The sequence below is a fragment of the Hippoglossus hippoglossus genome, chromosome 8 (assembly GCF_009819705.1).
Source record: "Hippoglossus hippoglossus isolate fHipHip1 chromosome 8, fHipHip1.pri, whole genome shotgun sequence".
NCBI classification, from domain to species: Eukaryota; Metazoa; Chordata; class Actinopteri; order Pleuronectiformes; family Pleuronectidae; genus Hippoglossus; species Hippoglossus hippoglossus.
In genome coordinates this window covers 2,757,474-2,771,773 of record NC_047158.1, presented here as the reverse complement: position 1 = coordinate 2,771,773, position 14,300 = coordinate 2,757,474, and the positions used below count along the sequence as shown (strand labels likewise).

The window sequence follows — 14,300 nt, the reverse complement described above, 5'->3', positions numbered from 1 at the left end:
CCACACGACATTTCATTGTAGCAATAGCTAATATAACCCATGGAAAACCAATGAGAATAGTTTCAAAAACACAGTCATGAAAGAGATCATTATAATAAAATAATCAAGACAAATTGCCCCCCCTCATGATGCAGGAACATTGCACAGTCCAATAAACATTAAAAACCCCATTGAAACAGGCCTGATGCAACTTGGAGTCCTTTTGTCAACCAGCCAGAAAAAACTCCAGCAGCAACCGCCGCCCTGGAGTTGGTATCTCATTAATAAATACCTTAAGTTACTAAAATGACATGACTGAGAAGAAAGTTAGTTTAATGGGAGCCCTGACAACAAGTGTTATGTGAAGCCAAATGTGTATAGTTATTTATCTGTTTTGAGTGTCGTGCTATAAAGCATCAACTAAATAGATGAATGGTTGGAAAGAGTTCAGTCTTTGTACATCAGCACGTGTATGCCCAATGTATGTGAATGGTCACGTGACTTGCGCTTTCAGGCATGTGAGGACATGATCACACATATGCAGATGCAAAGTGAATATCAAAGTTCACCGAAGCTGAACCCCAGAGAAAGCCACACTGCGATTTGCCTCGGCACAGGAAGTGAATGTTTTATTCACTTCCCGCCCCCCGGACTTTTGATGACTGAAGTTGACAGTTTAATTATGTTCTGTCCAGCAAGTAACGCTATGGATAAATAAAAGTATAAATAAGCAAATAAAAAGTATCAGTAAATAATAAAAAAAAAAATTGGAAATAGATAAATAAATAGATAAATAAATAAATAAATACACATTTAGGCATTTATTTAGGCATTTAATTATATAATTTTGGATATATTTATGTATTTATATAATTATTTATGTATTTATATAATTATTTATATTTTTATATTTTTAGTTTGGGCCCTTAAAACCCTCCATACCCTTGGCTCTTCTTTCCTCATGAATCTTTCAGAGAATTATAGCAACTCTCATTTTTAAAACACGAGGAAACAAGAATGCAGGGTTTTTACTGTTAATGGTGCATTTCTATATTCTTGAAACAGGAGAGCGCCTGTTGTTGTTGGTACCTGCCCCACCCTGACTCCCCCTCTCTCTCCCTCCCTCCCTCTTTCTGTGGACGGTCTATAACCGAAGCAGTTCCTCAAAAGGAGAAAGAAAACCCTGCCACTTCTGATCAGACAAATCGAACAGCAGAGGAGTTGAGGCATAACTTTCACCACAACGTGGATTCAGCTTCAGAACTTCATTAAGCAGAGTAGGTTGTGTTCACATGCAGACATGCAGACTGGAAAGCTAAACTTATCAGTCTCATTGATTGTCCTGTGGCTTGTGATTTCAGGAGCTTTGGCAGAGGCAGCGGACAACATGGAGGTAAAAGAAGCAGCCTCAGTGGTGAGAGATGAATGGCAAAGGATTGAAGATGCATATTTAGCAGCACGATTATTAGAATAGTTCACTGTTTAGCTAGTGTCCCTCACCAGAAAACTATCATTGATCGGGTGCTGCTACTCTGATCTGTATTTGTCTGTATGGTATAATATAAAAAAAACAAAAACAGAAGACGATCTTTTATGCTTGGGCACTGGACCATAAACTTTTATTAACTGTGATGGCAGCAATAGTTGTTAGTAAGTTGTTAGTGTTTTTCTTTAAATATGAAAATAGGTAATATGGAAATTCAGAGAATTGTCCAATTGTCGTCTGCCTTCCTTGTCCACTCTGTTGGCGCTTCTTGCCAACTTTGCTGCTGCTAGCGTGCATAGCGTTGATATAGTTGTTGTACTTTAGGGCAGCCTTGTTTATAGCAGCTGACACTTTTATCTGCTCTGGTAAAATATTTCCCAATTGATGATCATAGTCGCGCATCTGAATTTGGTCAAACTGCTGCTTTAGCGCCCACATTGCAGTGTTTAGATAGTTTAGACAGATAGTTGACGAGTTGAGTAGTTCTATTCAAGACTTATTCGAGGGTTGCAGGGGGGCTGGAGTCCCAAATTTAAATTCAACTTTGAAATTGAAATTAGACTAATGAACAATCTCAGTTTCCATTCAGTGTGCTGTCTAAATGAGTTGATTTTTTCCCCCACAGAAACCCATCGATCAGTCCCCCTGTCTGTGTGCCGGTGAGCAGGACTTTGTTGACAGGAGGAAAAGGGTCGTTCTGGAGTCACTCAACAGCCTGGGAATCAACTGTTCTGCAGTAAGAAAGAAACTGCTCACACACTAACATCATTTCTGTCCGTCCGTGTCAGCCTGGCAAGCACCCGTCAGGAAGGTGCATGTAAGGTAGTCACTCTGCTGGTTGGTGGAGTAAAGGAGTTAGGAGGAAGTTTATGCTTCTTACTTGTTCCGCTTTGTACCTGTTGTTGCGTTTTGCTGTTTGTCATGCTTGAGTGAGTTGTACCTTTGTGCATTGTCTCTTAGTTTATGCCCTCACGCCACGTCAAATATCATTTCGCCTGTTTTTATGTAACACACACATGTCCTCCATGACTTTGTATGATCACTATTTTTAGGTCTTACAGTAACGTTTGAGCAGACTTTAGACACTCACAGGAACAGAGTACTGCTGAAGCTGTATGGTTGTAAGGTAATTAATACAGTGGTAAGTTATAAAACTCATCACATTAATCTTATACCCTTATTAAAAATGCATTCAAAGAGGTGCTGCTTGTTTACAGTGATCCGTTGTGAATTCATAGTCCACTGCCTGCTCTGCACCACACAGACAGAGTTAAGCTGCTTTCAGACATGCACTGAACTCCAGAGATCCTGTGGACCTTCTCCACCTTGCCCCCTAATCTAAAGTCTGCAGAAAGTTCAAAGGAGCCGATGTAAGAACACAGCAGGATTCACTGTGAGTGAATGATTTTATAGACCCGACAGAAAACAAGTACACACCAGCGAAAATGTCAAGGGAGTTTTTGGGCGATATGAGCCGACACCGGTGTCGTTGTGTTGTAAACATGAAAACGTTACATCCTATCTCTGCCTGCTGCACCTACCCTCACCTGAACTCTCTGCAGATGTCCGTGCAGTTGCGAACATGTTTGAGCAGAGAAACTCCTGCTGGGTTGTTCAGCCTGTTCTGCTTTAGAGAGCAACAGAAGAACATAGTTGAAAATTCAGCAGCTGTAAAGACACATTATTCAACAGCCTTGCACGGCCATAATTTTCTCTCAGGATTTCTTTACATAACTCAGTCGGACTGACTTAGCTTTTTTGCCTATTAGGCTCCAGGTTATTTGTTATTTCAGATAATGCCATTATACAACATGTATCATAGTGTGTAGACTAATATATATACAGTGTATATATATATAGATATGAATACATATATAACATAACATACATATGTGTGTGAGTGCATGTGTGTGTTTATGTTATAATAGTAAGTATTTTTCTGAAGATATCATTTACAATTTTGCCCTGTTTTTTCTGTTCTTGTTTTTGTTGATTGGCATGTCAAATAATATTTGTTTCATGTAATTTTGCAATTGGCTATAAAGGGTATAATGAGGGAAAATAGCATGAACATCCCAACAACCACAGAAAATTCCAAATACAGCAATCCTTTCACTTCCACATCTCATTTGATATGGAAGGATGTTTGCATTGCAATATTACAAATTCTGAGATCATATCTGAAGGAATTTAGAGTTTAAATAGCACTAAGAAACCCAGAAGCCAACAGTAACCTCATAAATATCCCAAACAATGAAGTTTACTTAATGAATAAATAATGTCGTTCTTTACAGTATTCTGCAATTAGCTTAGCCGCTGTCAGATTTACTATATCTCCAACCAGGACTGGGTTCCCCACATCGCTCTGCTGCCATCAGGTGGGGGTCAGAGGGCAGCCGTGGGTCTGATGGGTTCCCTCTCTCAAATGGAAAAGGATGGTCTGCTGGAACCTTTGCTTTACATAGGAGGAGTCTCTGGGTCAACGTGGTAACAATCACAGTTTCACACATATAATCACGTTTGTGTAACGAGAGCTGAACAGCTGCTGATGCATGATGGGACATGTCAAGGTGATGATGGGATATAATTGGCATATTGTGATATTTATATGGGGCTGGAAGAGCTACTAAAAAAATACCTAATTACAGAAGATAACTACCAAAAACAAACCATTTTATACTCAATAATGATTTCATTGGATGTGTTAACCTGTCTGTCTTCCTATGATAGGTCCATGTCCACCCTGTACAGTGACCCGCAGTGGAGCGGCAACATGGACAGAGCAGTGTCCACGATGACAGGTCCTGGGGTCGAGCTGCAGCAGGCTCTGGCCTGGTTGGACAAGAGGTCAAAGGAGGAGCTTTTCTCTCTGTCTGATATCTGGGGGGTGTTAACCTCTGTTGGGATCATGAAACAGGTACCAGTCCATACACACACACACACACACACACACACACACACACACACACACACACACACACACGCACGCACTTTTACTTCCTGTTTGGAAACACACCCTGATACAATTATTGTACACACAGTCCTTTAGAGGAATATTTTGTTTTCATCAGATGGACTTGCGGCATCTTTCCGACGAGGCCAGCAGGAATGCCACAAACCCTTACCCCATCTACAGCACCATAGAGAAGGGCTGCCTTTTAGATGGGCCTATAGAAGGTATATACATGCATATGCTGCGGCTTTGGAGAAAGAGCAGGTTGTCCACTAACCCAGAAGGTCTGAGATTGGATCCCAGTCTTCCTCATTCTGCATGCTGACGTGTCCTTGGGCAAGACACTGAACCCAAAATCGCCCCTGACACCCAGTACTGTGTGAGTGATGTGTGATAGAGAGAGTGCTGCACAGAGATGCAGTGTATGAATGTCTGTGTGAATAGGTGAATGGTAAAACTGAACCATAAAGCATTTTGAGTGGAAAAGAAAAGTGCTTTATAAATACCGACCATTTCCAGAGCTTTTCTATGCACATGTCACCGCAGGGTCTAAGTGAATCACCGACTGAATAACAGCAAGTGTGAAATTCACTCTCTGTTTCGTAGGGAAATGGTTTGAGGTGAGTCCTCATGAGGCTGGATTCACAGAGCTGGGTGTCTTTGTTGAAACGTCTCTCCTGGGCAGTAAGTTTCAGAGCGGAGAGCTGCAGGAGCAGAAGACAGAGATGGACATGATCGAGCTACAAGGTGTGTGTTTACATGTGAGAATGGTAACAGCAGGATGGATCTGCAATCAGTAATTTACAGCTCAGCAGCAGCTTTTATTTTGAGGTGAAAAAAAAGGTGTTTACTGGATGCATGAGCAGGCAACTCTTTGCCATCATGTTATCCTTATCCACTTTATAACGTGACACTGATGTTACTTTTGTGTTTTCAGTTTGTTTTGCTGCCCCTAAGAGGCAATTCATCTCATGATAATAATAATATTGATGTTATATTAAAAAAAATTATATGACAAAATCATATATTTGAAAGAAGGGGAAAAATTTAGTAAAGTATTTATTAAAATACCAAAATATACCTTGAGTTAAAAAAACTACTGGAAGTAGAGTTAATGAACTCAATGAAGTTAATAAATAAATAATTATAATACAATCTTGGAAATGTTCCTTCAAATTATCTCTGTGTAACAATAAATATTTATGACTGTATACCAATATCGCAGTTTTAAGAGAAATCATATTCAGTTTGACGCATAAAGGCTGCATCAGATTTGATTGACAGTGACCCAATCATTGTTAAATATTTGATTCTCTAAATAGGCCTCGCCCTCTGAATACCAATGAGAAGAGCACAGAGAAAAGCAGAAATAAAGAAATTCTCTCATGTGAAGCAACTCAAACTGAAACTTTGGCAGAATAATGTGTGTTCATGTAGGATCTCATCACCCATGGTGCAACAAGTGCATTTTTGCATTGATGGATTGGCATGAGTGTTGGTCATGCATGCCTATGAGTCGTCATTTTCAAACTTGTGTGTGTTGAAATTGTGCAGGTGTTCTGGGTTCTGCGATGGCTGTTACCGAGGTTAACAGAGAGCTCATCCTTCCCTGGTTGAATGGTAATCACAATCACATTTCTATACCCACGCAGGAAAACAAGAAGTCATAGTATCGTGCTCCACTATAACATGTGTGAGTTGAATGTCTTACACGCTTGTTCTCTCCCTGTGTGTGTGTTTGTGTGTGTGTTTGGCTCAATGCCCGGACATATAGACAGAGATGCTGACGAGTACTTGCGTGTATACAACACCCTTGACAAACTGGTGGCCCTGATCAGAAGTTCCACAAAGGATCCTACCACTCTTTCTGAGCTGAACACGCTGCAGAAAATACTAGAAGGTGATGGTCCTGCTCAGATGACTTAGTTTTACTCTTTAAATCCAGTTGTTTTGGCATCTGTAAGCTCATTTGTTAAACTGCATTGACAGCCAAAGAGGAATGTTGTCAACGTCGGATTTTTCTTGTCAGTTATGTGTTTTTTGCCTGTGATCATGTGTGATGCAATAAAGACTGCAGAGTGCCCATTACATTCTCTGTTTTCCAGACAAGGTAAACTGTATTCTTTCTGCGTTGCTGGAGTCAAAGAATATGGAGGAAAGAAAAAAGATTTTTCATCATTTGAGTCAGGAGCTCCTGGCGGTAGTAGACACCTGGAGCCAAAGATTGGGGAATGGTCAGTGTGAAAGTATTGTAGATATACTAACTTTATTTACTTGATTGAAATGAGAGGTTAATGCATCTATTTGTTATCAATGTGTTTCTCCCAGTCGCTGTAATCCTTAAGCAAGTCCTTCGCCTGATTAAGAAGTGGGAGTGGGGAACAACCAGGAACTTCCTCTACCAACACAAAGGTGAGAAGACAGACCTCATCAGCAACTATAAGAAAGAAGTTGAGTAATGCTTGAGTTCAGTCACTGTCACACCATGGTTTCCATCAGCTGTTTTCTGTGAAAAAGATACAAAACACTGCACAAAACTAGCACAGCACTTAGGAGCGGAGGTTAGTGGACAACGAAACAGAGCTAAAGAGAGTAAATATTGAATTTACATTTGACGACGTGCCCCGAAACGTGACTCCAGCTAAATGCTAATGTTGCTATGTGTCTACTGGAAGTGGAAATAACTGTTACCTCTCTTCCATTATGATCCCTCCCATGGAGGTATAAAACGTTTACTGGTGACCATAGACTGTAAATCAAGAGGAAGACACATCTCCACTTCCGCCCACTATTCAGAAATGAAGCCAAAATATCCTGTATTTCAACCCTGCCATCGTGGTGGTGGATTGTAATCGTGGTGTCAGCTGATCATGGACTATGATTAGAAAAAGACTGCTTGATATACAATATGCCATACTCACACACATGTAAATATTGTAATTCTGTTGATGTGTTCAGTTACACGCGGCCTCTATAGCACTAATGCAGTCGCATTGTTTTATTTTTGGTTGTTTTTCCTAGTTTCACACTGTTTGCATAGCATCCAATGGGTAATTATAACCAAACTTAGCAGAAGAATTTGCACTCCAACAAAAATCAGTGTAACTTCATTAGAACAACCTAAAATCACAGAAATCATGATTGAGAAAAATGTATTTGACACGTAGCTTGACTTTTTAGTTTGGTCCATGTCCCATCCACTAACAAGGAGGCGGCAGAGTTTATGACCTATATTACAGCCAGCCATCAGGTGGCAATTGAGATGCTTTGGCTTGACTTTTTGGGAGCAGTTGTGTCGTTCATCTTTATATACAGTCGATGCTAGTTACATAGTTATGAATAAAAAAGTAAAGAAACAAATACAGTAAGTGAACAATGGCATTGATTGTCTTATAATGGTCCAATACAATAAAGACAAAATGGTAAGTATATAAGTAAATAAATAAATATATAAAAGATTTGCTTTAAATAGTGATTTAATAGTTAAATGATGGTTAAAAAATGATTTTGCTGGTCAGATGCTCCACCTTGCCTTGGCGCCGAAGAAATAATCCACCTGGTCGATGCCGGGCTGCTGATCAATGTTGCCTACCCTCCTTTTCTGGGAGAGAAGAGAGACATTGACCTCATTATCGTACTGGAGTACAGCGCTGGAAACATGTTTGAGGTAATGTAAAGAGTGTGCATGTGTGTGTGTGTGTGTGTGTGTGTGTGTGTGTGTGTGTGCCTATACACATCAGCCAGGGGCATTGTTTTAAACCATGGGCTAAACTAATAACAACCATATTAGCTAAATATAGCTCGTAATGAGAACTCACCAATAAGCTTCACCTTGCTCTGCACCTGCATACACAGTATACATCAAAACTGAGTACACACAATATCCCCAAAAAAATTCTGATTCCAAATGGTATCACCTTACACAAATTGTATGTTTAAATAAGTTAAGTTAAATTTAAATGTTAAAAAGTTGACATTTCTACATGCTCAATGAATCCTGGGCTAGGCTGGGCCAGCGAAGGATCCGCCCATTGGAGCCTTTGTTTCTTGCTGATGAAAGGCCGCATTTGAAGGAGCCTCCAAAATGGGACAGGCGAGTTGCACCACTTTGACGCAATCGTTCAATTGTAGCCTCCAAAGGATGCAGCCCCTGAATTGAGATACAGCTACTGTCAGTCGCTTCACAGTAAGACAGGAAATAATAAGTCCAAATACTATAACATTCCAAAAGGTCCAAACAGAAGATTTCTCAAAATAAACCAAAAGACTTCAACTGACATTAAAAGTCCACAACAAGCTCCAAGCTCCAAAACAAGTCCAAAAAACTCTTGGGGGCAGAATAATGACATTATGACAAAGTGGTACCTGTGATTTATGAATTAAAGGATAACTGAGTTATAGCAATTGCTAACCAGTAATTTGTTGCACACTCAACAAGTTCAAGGCTGGAAAACCATGTGAAACACTGCTGTTCGCTCCTGCGCTCTCCTCAGACTCTGACTCTGGCCAGAGACTATGCTGCGGAGGTAAAGAAGCCTTTCCCCGAGATAGACGATCAGGTCCTGGAGGAGAGAGAGTGGCCAAAGGACTGCTACGTGTTCGAGGGAAAAGAGAAGGAGCCAACAATCGTCTACATGCCGCTCTTCAATAGACGGAACTGCCAAGGTCTGTGACGCACACATACGCACACTTGCAGATTTGTTGTAATGATTTTTCATCTTAGATGCAGAACTGCTTATAAACATGATTTAAACTTCAATGGACAGAAACAAGATGAGCTGTGTTTTTTATGGTGCAGTATGGACACAGTTTGTTTCCTGTGTTAAATTAAATAGCTTCTAGATTTAATAGGTTAGCACAAATGAACAATACCTGTCTCCTTCTGTTAATCTGAAAGCATTTCTCTCAGTGGAGGTCAAGATTGATTTCACATTAATTCCATGAATATGAAAACAAAGACAAGACAAAATAGCATTTGGGGTTGTGTGTGTGATTTATCATCCTCAGTGCTAATAAGCACATGGTAGCTTGTTAACATGCAAAAATGGAGCAATGCTTGCGAGCTAATTCAGGCAGCCAACTTGAGCTGCGCTTCTCCAATCATGTGATGTACCTCACTCTCCACAATCATCTATAATACACACCCACCTTATTAGGCAGTCTATTTAAGCAGATAAAATTTCCCATCACTCCCTTTGCTTGCCCCGCCCCTGCGTCAGTATTTCTGCCAGTTGCTTCAGCCCCTCCAGCACCCCAGCATCCAGCTAGGCTCCGACGGGGGGGGGTTACAAGTATTTGCTCATCAGTCCCATCATAACTATGTAATCATATCGGGGTGAGTGACTAAGTCTGAGAATAGACGCCAAACACTAACCTGTTCTACTGTTGCAATAAATATTTAAATGTGAGTTGTCTGACTGAACTGAAGTTGTAAACGTTTCAATTAGTTATTTGATGCTATTAAAACAGGCTGTGACGTCATGATTTACAGCTGGACAGACTTGCGATTGTTCAAGCGCATGTTACATTACATAACATTACATATCATTTAGCTGACTATTTTATTCAAAGCGACTTCCAATAAGTGCGTTCAACCATGAGGGTACAAACCCAGAACAGCAAGAATCATGTAAGCACATTAGCTTCAAAAAGCCAAACTACAAGTGCTACATGTAAGTGCAACATTTAAGTGTAAATTTTAATATAAACACCAGAGTAGACGGTGGTTATTAGACATCATCTTCTTAACCAAGGTGTAGTTGGAAGAGATGTGTCTTCAGTCTGCAGCTGAAGATCTGTAGACTTTCTGCTGACCTGATGTCAATGGGGAGCTCATTCAACCATTTGGAGCCAGGACAGCAAACAGGCGTGATTCTGTTGAGTGGTTAGGTGTCCCTCGCAGTGAGGGAGCAGCAAGCTGATTGGCCGATGCAGAGCAGTGTGGAAGGGTGTAAGGTTTAACCAATGACCTGGATGTAGACTGGACCCAATCTGTTCACAGCATGGTACACAAGTACTAGTGTCTTGAAGCGGATGCAGGCAGCCACTTTTAACCAGTGAAGAGAGCGGAGGAACGGTGCAGAGTGAGAGAACTTCGGTAGTTTGAAGACCAGTCGAGCTGCTGCATCCTGGATAAGCTGCAGAGGTCGGATGGCACTAGCAGGCAGACCAGCCAGGAGGGAGTTACAATAGTCTAGGCGTGAGATGACCAGGGCCTGGACCAAAACCTTTGCCGCCTTCTGAGTGAGAAGGGGACGTATTCTCCTGATGATGTGCAGCATGTATCTACACGATCGGGTTCTTGCAGCAATCTTGGTGGGAAGGGAGAGTTGGCTGTCGAGTGTCAAATCCAGGTTTCTTGCGGTCTGGGTGGGGGTTGCCACAGAGTTGTTGATGGTAATAGTAAGGTGGTGGGTGGGAGAGCCCTTCCCTGGAAGGAAAAGTAGCTTGGTTTGTCAAGGTTTATTTTCAGGGGGTGTGCGGACACCCACTGAGAGATGTCAGTCAGACAGGCAGAGATTTGTGCTGCTACCTGTGTTTCAGACTGGGGAAAAGAGACAATTAGTTGGGTGTCATCTGCATAGCTTTGGTAGGAAAAGCCATGTGAGTGAATAACAGAGCCAAGAGAGTTGGTGTACAGAGAGAAAAGGAGGGGACCAAGGACGGAACCGTGAGGTACCCCAGTGAGTGGACAAGGTTCTGACACAGATCCTCTCCAAGTTACCTGGTAAGTGCGGTCGTTGAGGTAGGATGAGAGCAGGGAGAGTGCAGAGCCTGAGACACCCAGATCCTGAAGGGAGGAAATAAGGATCTGGTGGTTCACCGTGTCAAACGCAGAAGAAAGGTCTAAAAGGATGAGGACAGAGGAGAGAGAGGCTGCTCTAGCAGTGTGAAGTTGCTCAGAGACAGCAAGGAGGGCAGTCTCAGTTGAGTGGCCTGCCAGACTGGTGAGGATCAAGAAGGTTGTCCTGGTGAAGATAGGAAGAAAGTTGATTACAGATAGCATGCTTGAGTGCTTTGGAGAGAAATGTATGCATGTATTGACACAACCCCAATACTGCGTCTCCACTCCACCTGCACAGAATCTGGCTTCAAATTATGTAAAAAGTGCAAGGTGGCGGCATCTGTTTCCTGGATATTTTAGCTCAGTTTTTGAACAGTAGCAGGAACTGGAGACACGTTGTCCATCTTTGTATACAGTCTATGGTCTGCCACCGTTTACACTCACAACCTCTGATGTGGCAGCATTTCACATCGTCGGACTGTTGAAGCTGGTTTGGTTTCACTTAGGTTTCATTTGATATATAGCACCTGTGGTCCACTTATTTCTGGATGCACCATGGTCTGGATTTGGATGTATGCTTCTGTGTTTCAGTATCTGACAACGCTGAAATGCATTATCAGGGCTCTGAATGTTGATGCTTGCAGGAGCGTGCACGGTGATGTCACCTTTATGTGTGCATATGATTTGCTGTACATAATCCAAAGTACAGCTTGACATGAACTGTGAAATAATTTACTGTACAGCATAACATATATATAAGTGTCAGGATTAAGAAACTAAGAACTTCCGTGTACACATTCTGCCAAATAATCTCCAAGGATTTACACCTCCAAACTTTTAAGATATTCTCAGGTTTCCAGGTCAGACCTTGTAGATTCTCCCAGACAAACCAAATAGATACAAATGAATACAAATTATTCCTTGGCACAATTTGTGTTACTTACTAATAGCTTTGTGAAATTAGCAAGCTGTCATAGAAGAGCAGGGTCTCATTTGATTAGAGCCTAATAAGCCTTCACTGTTTTCTATAGATGCAAAGGAGGTCGATGCAAAGATGAAGGAGTTCTCCACTTTCCAGCCTCCTTTCAGTGATGCCAAGATCAAGATTATGTTGGAGACGGCGGAAGCTAACATGAAGAACAACAAGGAACTTCTGCTGAGGGAGATAAACAAGGCCGTTCTCCGCCGACAGAACAAGAGGTGAGGTTTGGCCGGAGTGTTACAGGAGGGATTGTCAAGCGAAACAACGACAGAGATGGTGATGATGGTGATGGTGATGGTGATGGTGATGGGGATGTTAGTGATGATGATGGTATGATGAACAGAATACAAGTTTTACACTACGTTTGTCATAAATATCTCTAGATAAAATAATAATAATATATTAACATTAGATCAATCTGGTATTATATTTGAACCCAATGTTCATTAAGATTAAGCCAATGGAATTCTTCAGGCAAAGTATTCCCTGTTAAGAAAGCTCTTTATAGGTTTTTCTCAGACTAACCTCCTATGACACTCATGAATTATCTTTGTACTTGAGAGGAAATTCTAAGTATGATTAAATTGGTGAATGCCAAAAAATTATCTTCAATTGCTCGTACTACTTCTCGCTTGAGGCCCAGTGTGTGCATAATGGTAGAAGATGGACAAAAAAGAGTATCAATAAAATGAGTTCACGTCATAACCTGTGCATCACTGTGTGTCTGAGACAGAGGGAGATGTGAACAGCTAATGAATATTTATCGAACTTTATCGAAATCGTGTCTTTTTCTCTTTTTCTCTCCCTTCCAGGAAGTCTGTGCTGAACAATCCTTAATCATAAATGATTATGACTCAGTCTCTGACTTCATCTACATAAAGAGTTGGAGGAGAAGAAGCTCTCAGACAGACACAGGAGGCAGAAGAAGCACTAACCGCACCAACATGAGCAATACAGAATCATGTAATGCATGCATGTAATGATGTCTGCTAAGATGGCTGACACTAAATAAATGTTGGTTGCATGTGTGAAAGTAATTGTCTTCTTCAAGGGTTTACTGCACTGCACATACATAATTGGTTTGAGGACAAAATTATTTTTCCATTCCACTGCTGCACACTGGGTGATCACATGATACGATGAGGTCACAGAATGTCTGTAGCAGTCACTTAAGACTTAAACTGCACTAAATCTGTGACTCCTTGCGACAGATATCGTTAAAATTTCAAGGATAACAAAACAAATTGGTTTAGACCAATCAGCGTCCTGCAAGGGAGGAACTACTGGCAGCCCTGAGCATGTCCTCGGTGTGACGACATGTGAGAATTGAGTGTTCGTTACCACCAATGACGGATAGGGTTATGGTTCACGTAGATAATGCTATTACATATATTTCATATATATATATTGCAGCAACAGAACATAGTTAGAGTTTGGCACCCAGGCTCCGACTTCATCAATTAATCAATTTACCAGAAGATTACATTAATCTTATATAATATAATAAATATAATATATATATATATAAAATAATGCAACAACAGTCAATGGAAACCAAAATCATCAACCCATTGAGGGCTGGATTCAAATCCACACCGAAAATCAAAGTAAACAATTTAAAGGGCCCACATTGTGTAAAATACATTTTCTGGGCTATTTCTATCCGTAATTACTTGAAGGAGGTCAGTAGGGACCCTCAAAGTATGAAAACAGTCACTCCGCAGACTTTTTCACTCAGTCCATTCTAAGAAATATGTTATCGAAAAGTCTTGTTTCGTACTTCCTGCCCCGTATGAGTCATACAGGATCACACTTCTCCCTCAGCCCCACTCAGCCGGTACCAGTCCAGCCTCTGAACCCACCTCCCCGCTCCCCATCACCACCCCTCCACACCGAATGCAACACCAAGCAGACGTGTTGCTGAGCTAGGAGCTTGTTAGCTACCACAGGCTAACCACAACAAACAACACTGAAGAAACACTGCAGCGTGGAGGGATGCAAGGAAGAGAATGTGTCCGTGCACATTCCTCCTAAGAACGTTACTGTTCGAGACCAGCGGTTACGCTTTATTTCTTCTGACATGCCGTGTCAGTGTGCTCACTACGGAGTAAAGTCT

The 14,300-nt window shown here is 41.3% G+C and overlaps 2 protein-coding genes across 2 annotated transcripts in view; both read left to right on the top strand.

The window, feature by feature from the left end:
* The first annotated feature begins 1,143 nt into the window (after positions 1-1,143).
* LOC117766934 (cytosolic phospholipase A2 gamma-like) lies at positions 1,144-13,224 on the top strand. The gene is made up of 15 exons (XM_034594392.1): positions 1,144-1,260; positions 1,341-1,393; positions 2,091-2,201; positions 3,810-3,952; positions 4,196-4,382; positions 4,537-4,642; positions 5,025-5,165; positions 5,973-6,041; positions 6,187-6,318; positions 6,524-6,664; positions 6,747-6,830; positions 7,937-8,085; positions 8,912-9,083; positions 12,234-12,402; positions 12,997-13,224. Exons 2-15 carry the CDS (start codon positions 1,367-1,369, stop codon positions 13,019-13,021), a joined length of 1,656 nt encoding a protein of 551 aa, XP_034450283.1. The 5' UTR covers positions 1,144-1,260; positions 1,341-1,366; the 3' UTR covers positions 13,022-13,224.
* LOC117766932 (cytosolic phospholipase A2 beta-like) overlaps positions 1,247-14,300 on the top strand; it is a 33,110-nt gene continuing 20,056 nt past the window's right edge. The window contains exon 1 of the mRNA XM_034594390.1: positions 1,247-1,279. The gene's annotated coding sequence lies outside the window, so the exon portion shown is untranslated. The remainder of the gene's footprint in view (positions 1,280-14,300) is intronic.

What these genes read in the sequence shown, in the direction of transcription:
- LOC117766934 (XM_034594392.1), top strand. Translation starts at nt 1,367, where the DNA reads ATGGAGGTAAAAGAAGCAGCCTCAGTG. An exon ending in GGAGTCTCTGGGTCAACGTG is followed by an intron (nt 3,953 to 4,195) that starts GTAACAATCACA and finishes TTCCTATGATAG; the next exon opens with GTCCATGTCCACCCTGTACA. An exon ending in GGACATGATCGAGCTACAAG is followed by an intron (nt 5,166 to 5,972) that starts GTGTGTGTTTAC and finishes GAAATTGTGCAG; the next exon opens with GTGTTCTGGGTTCTGCGATG.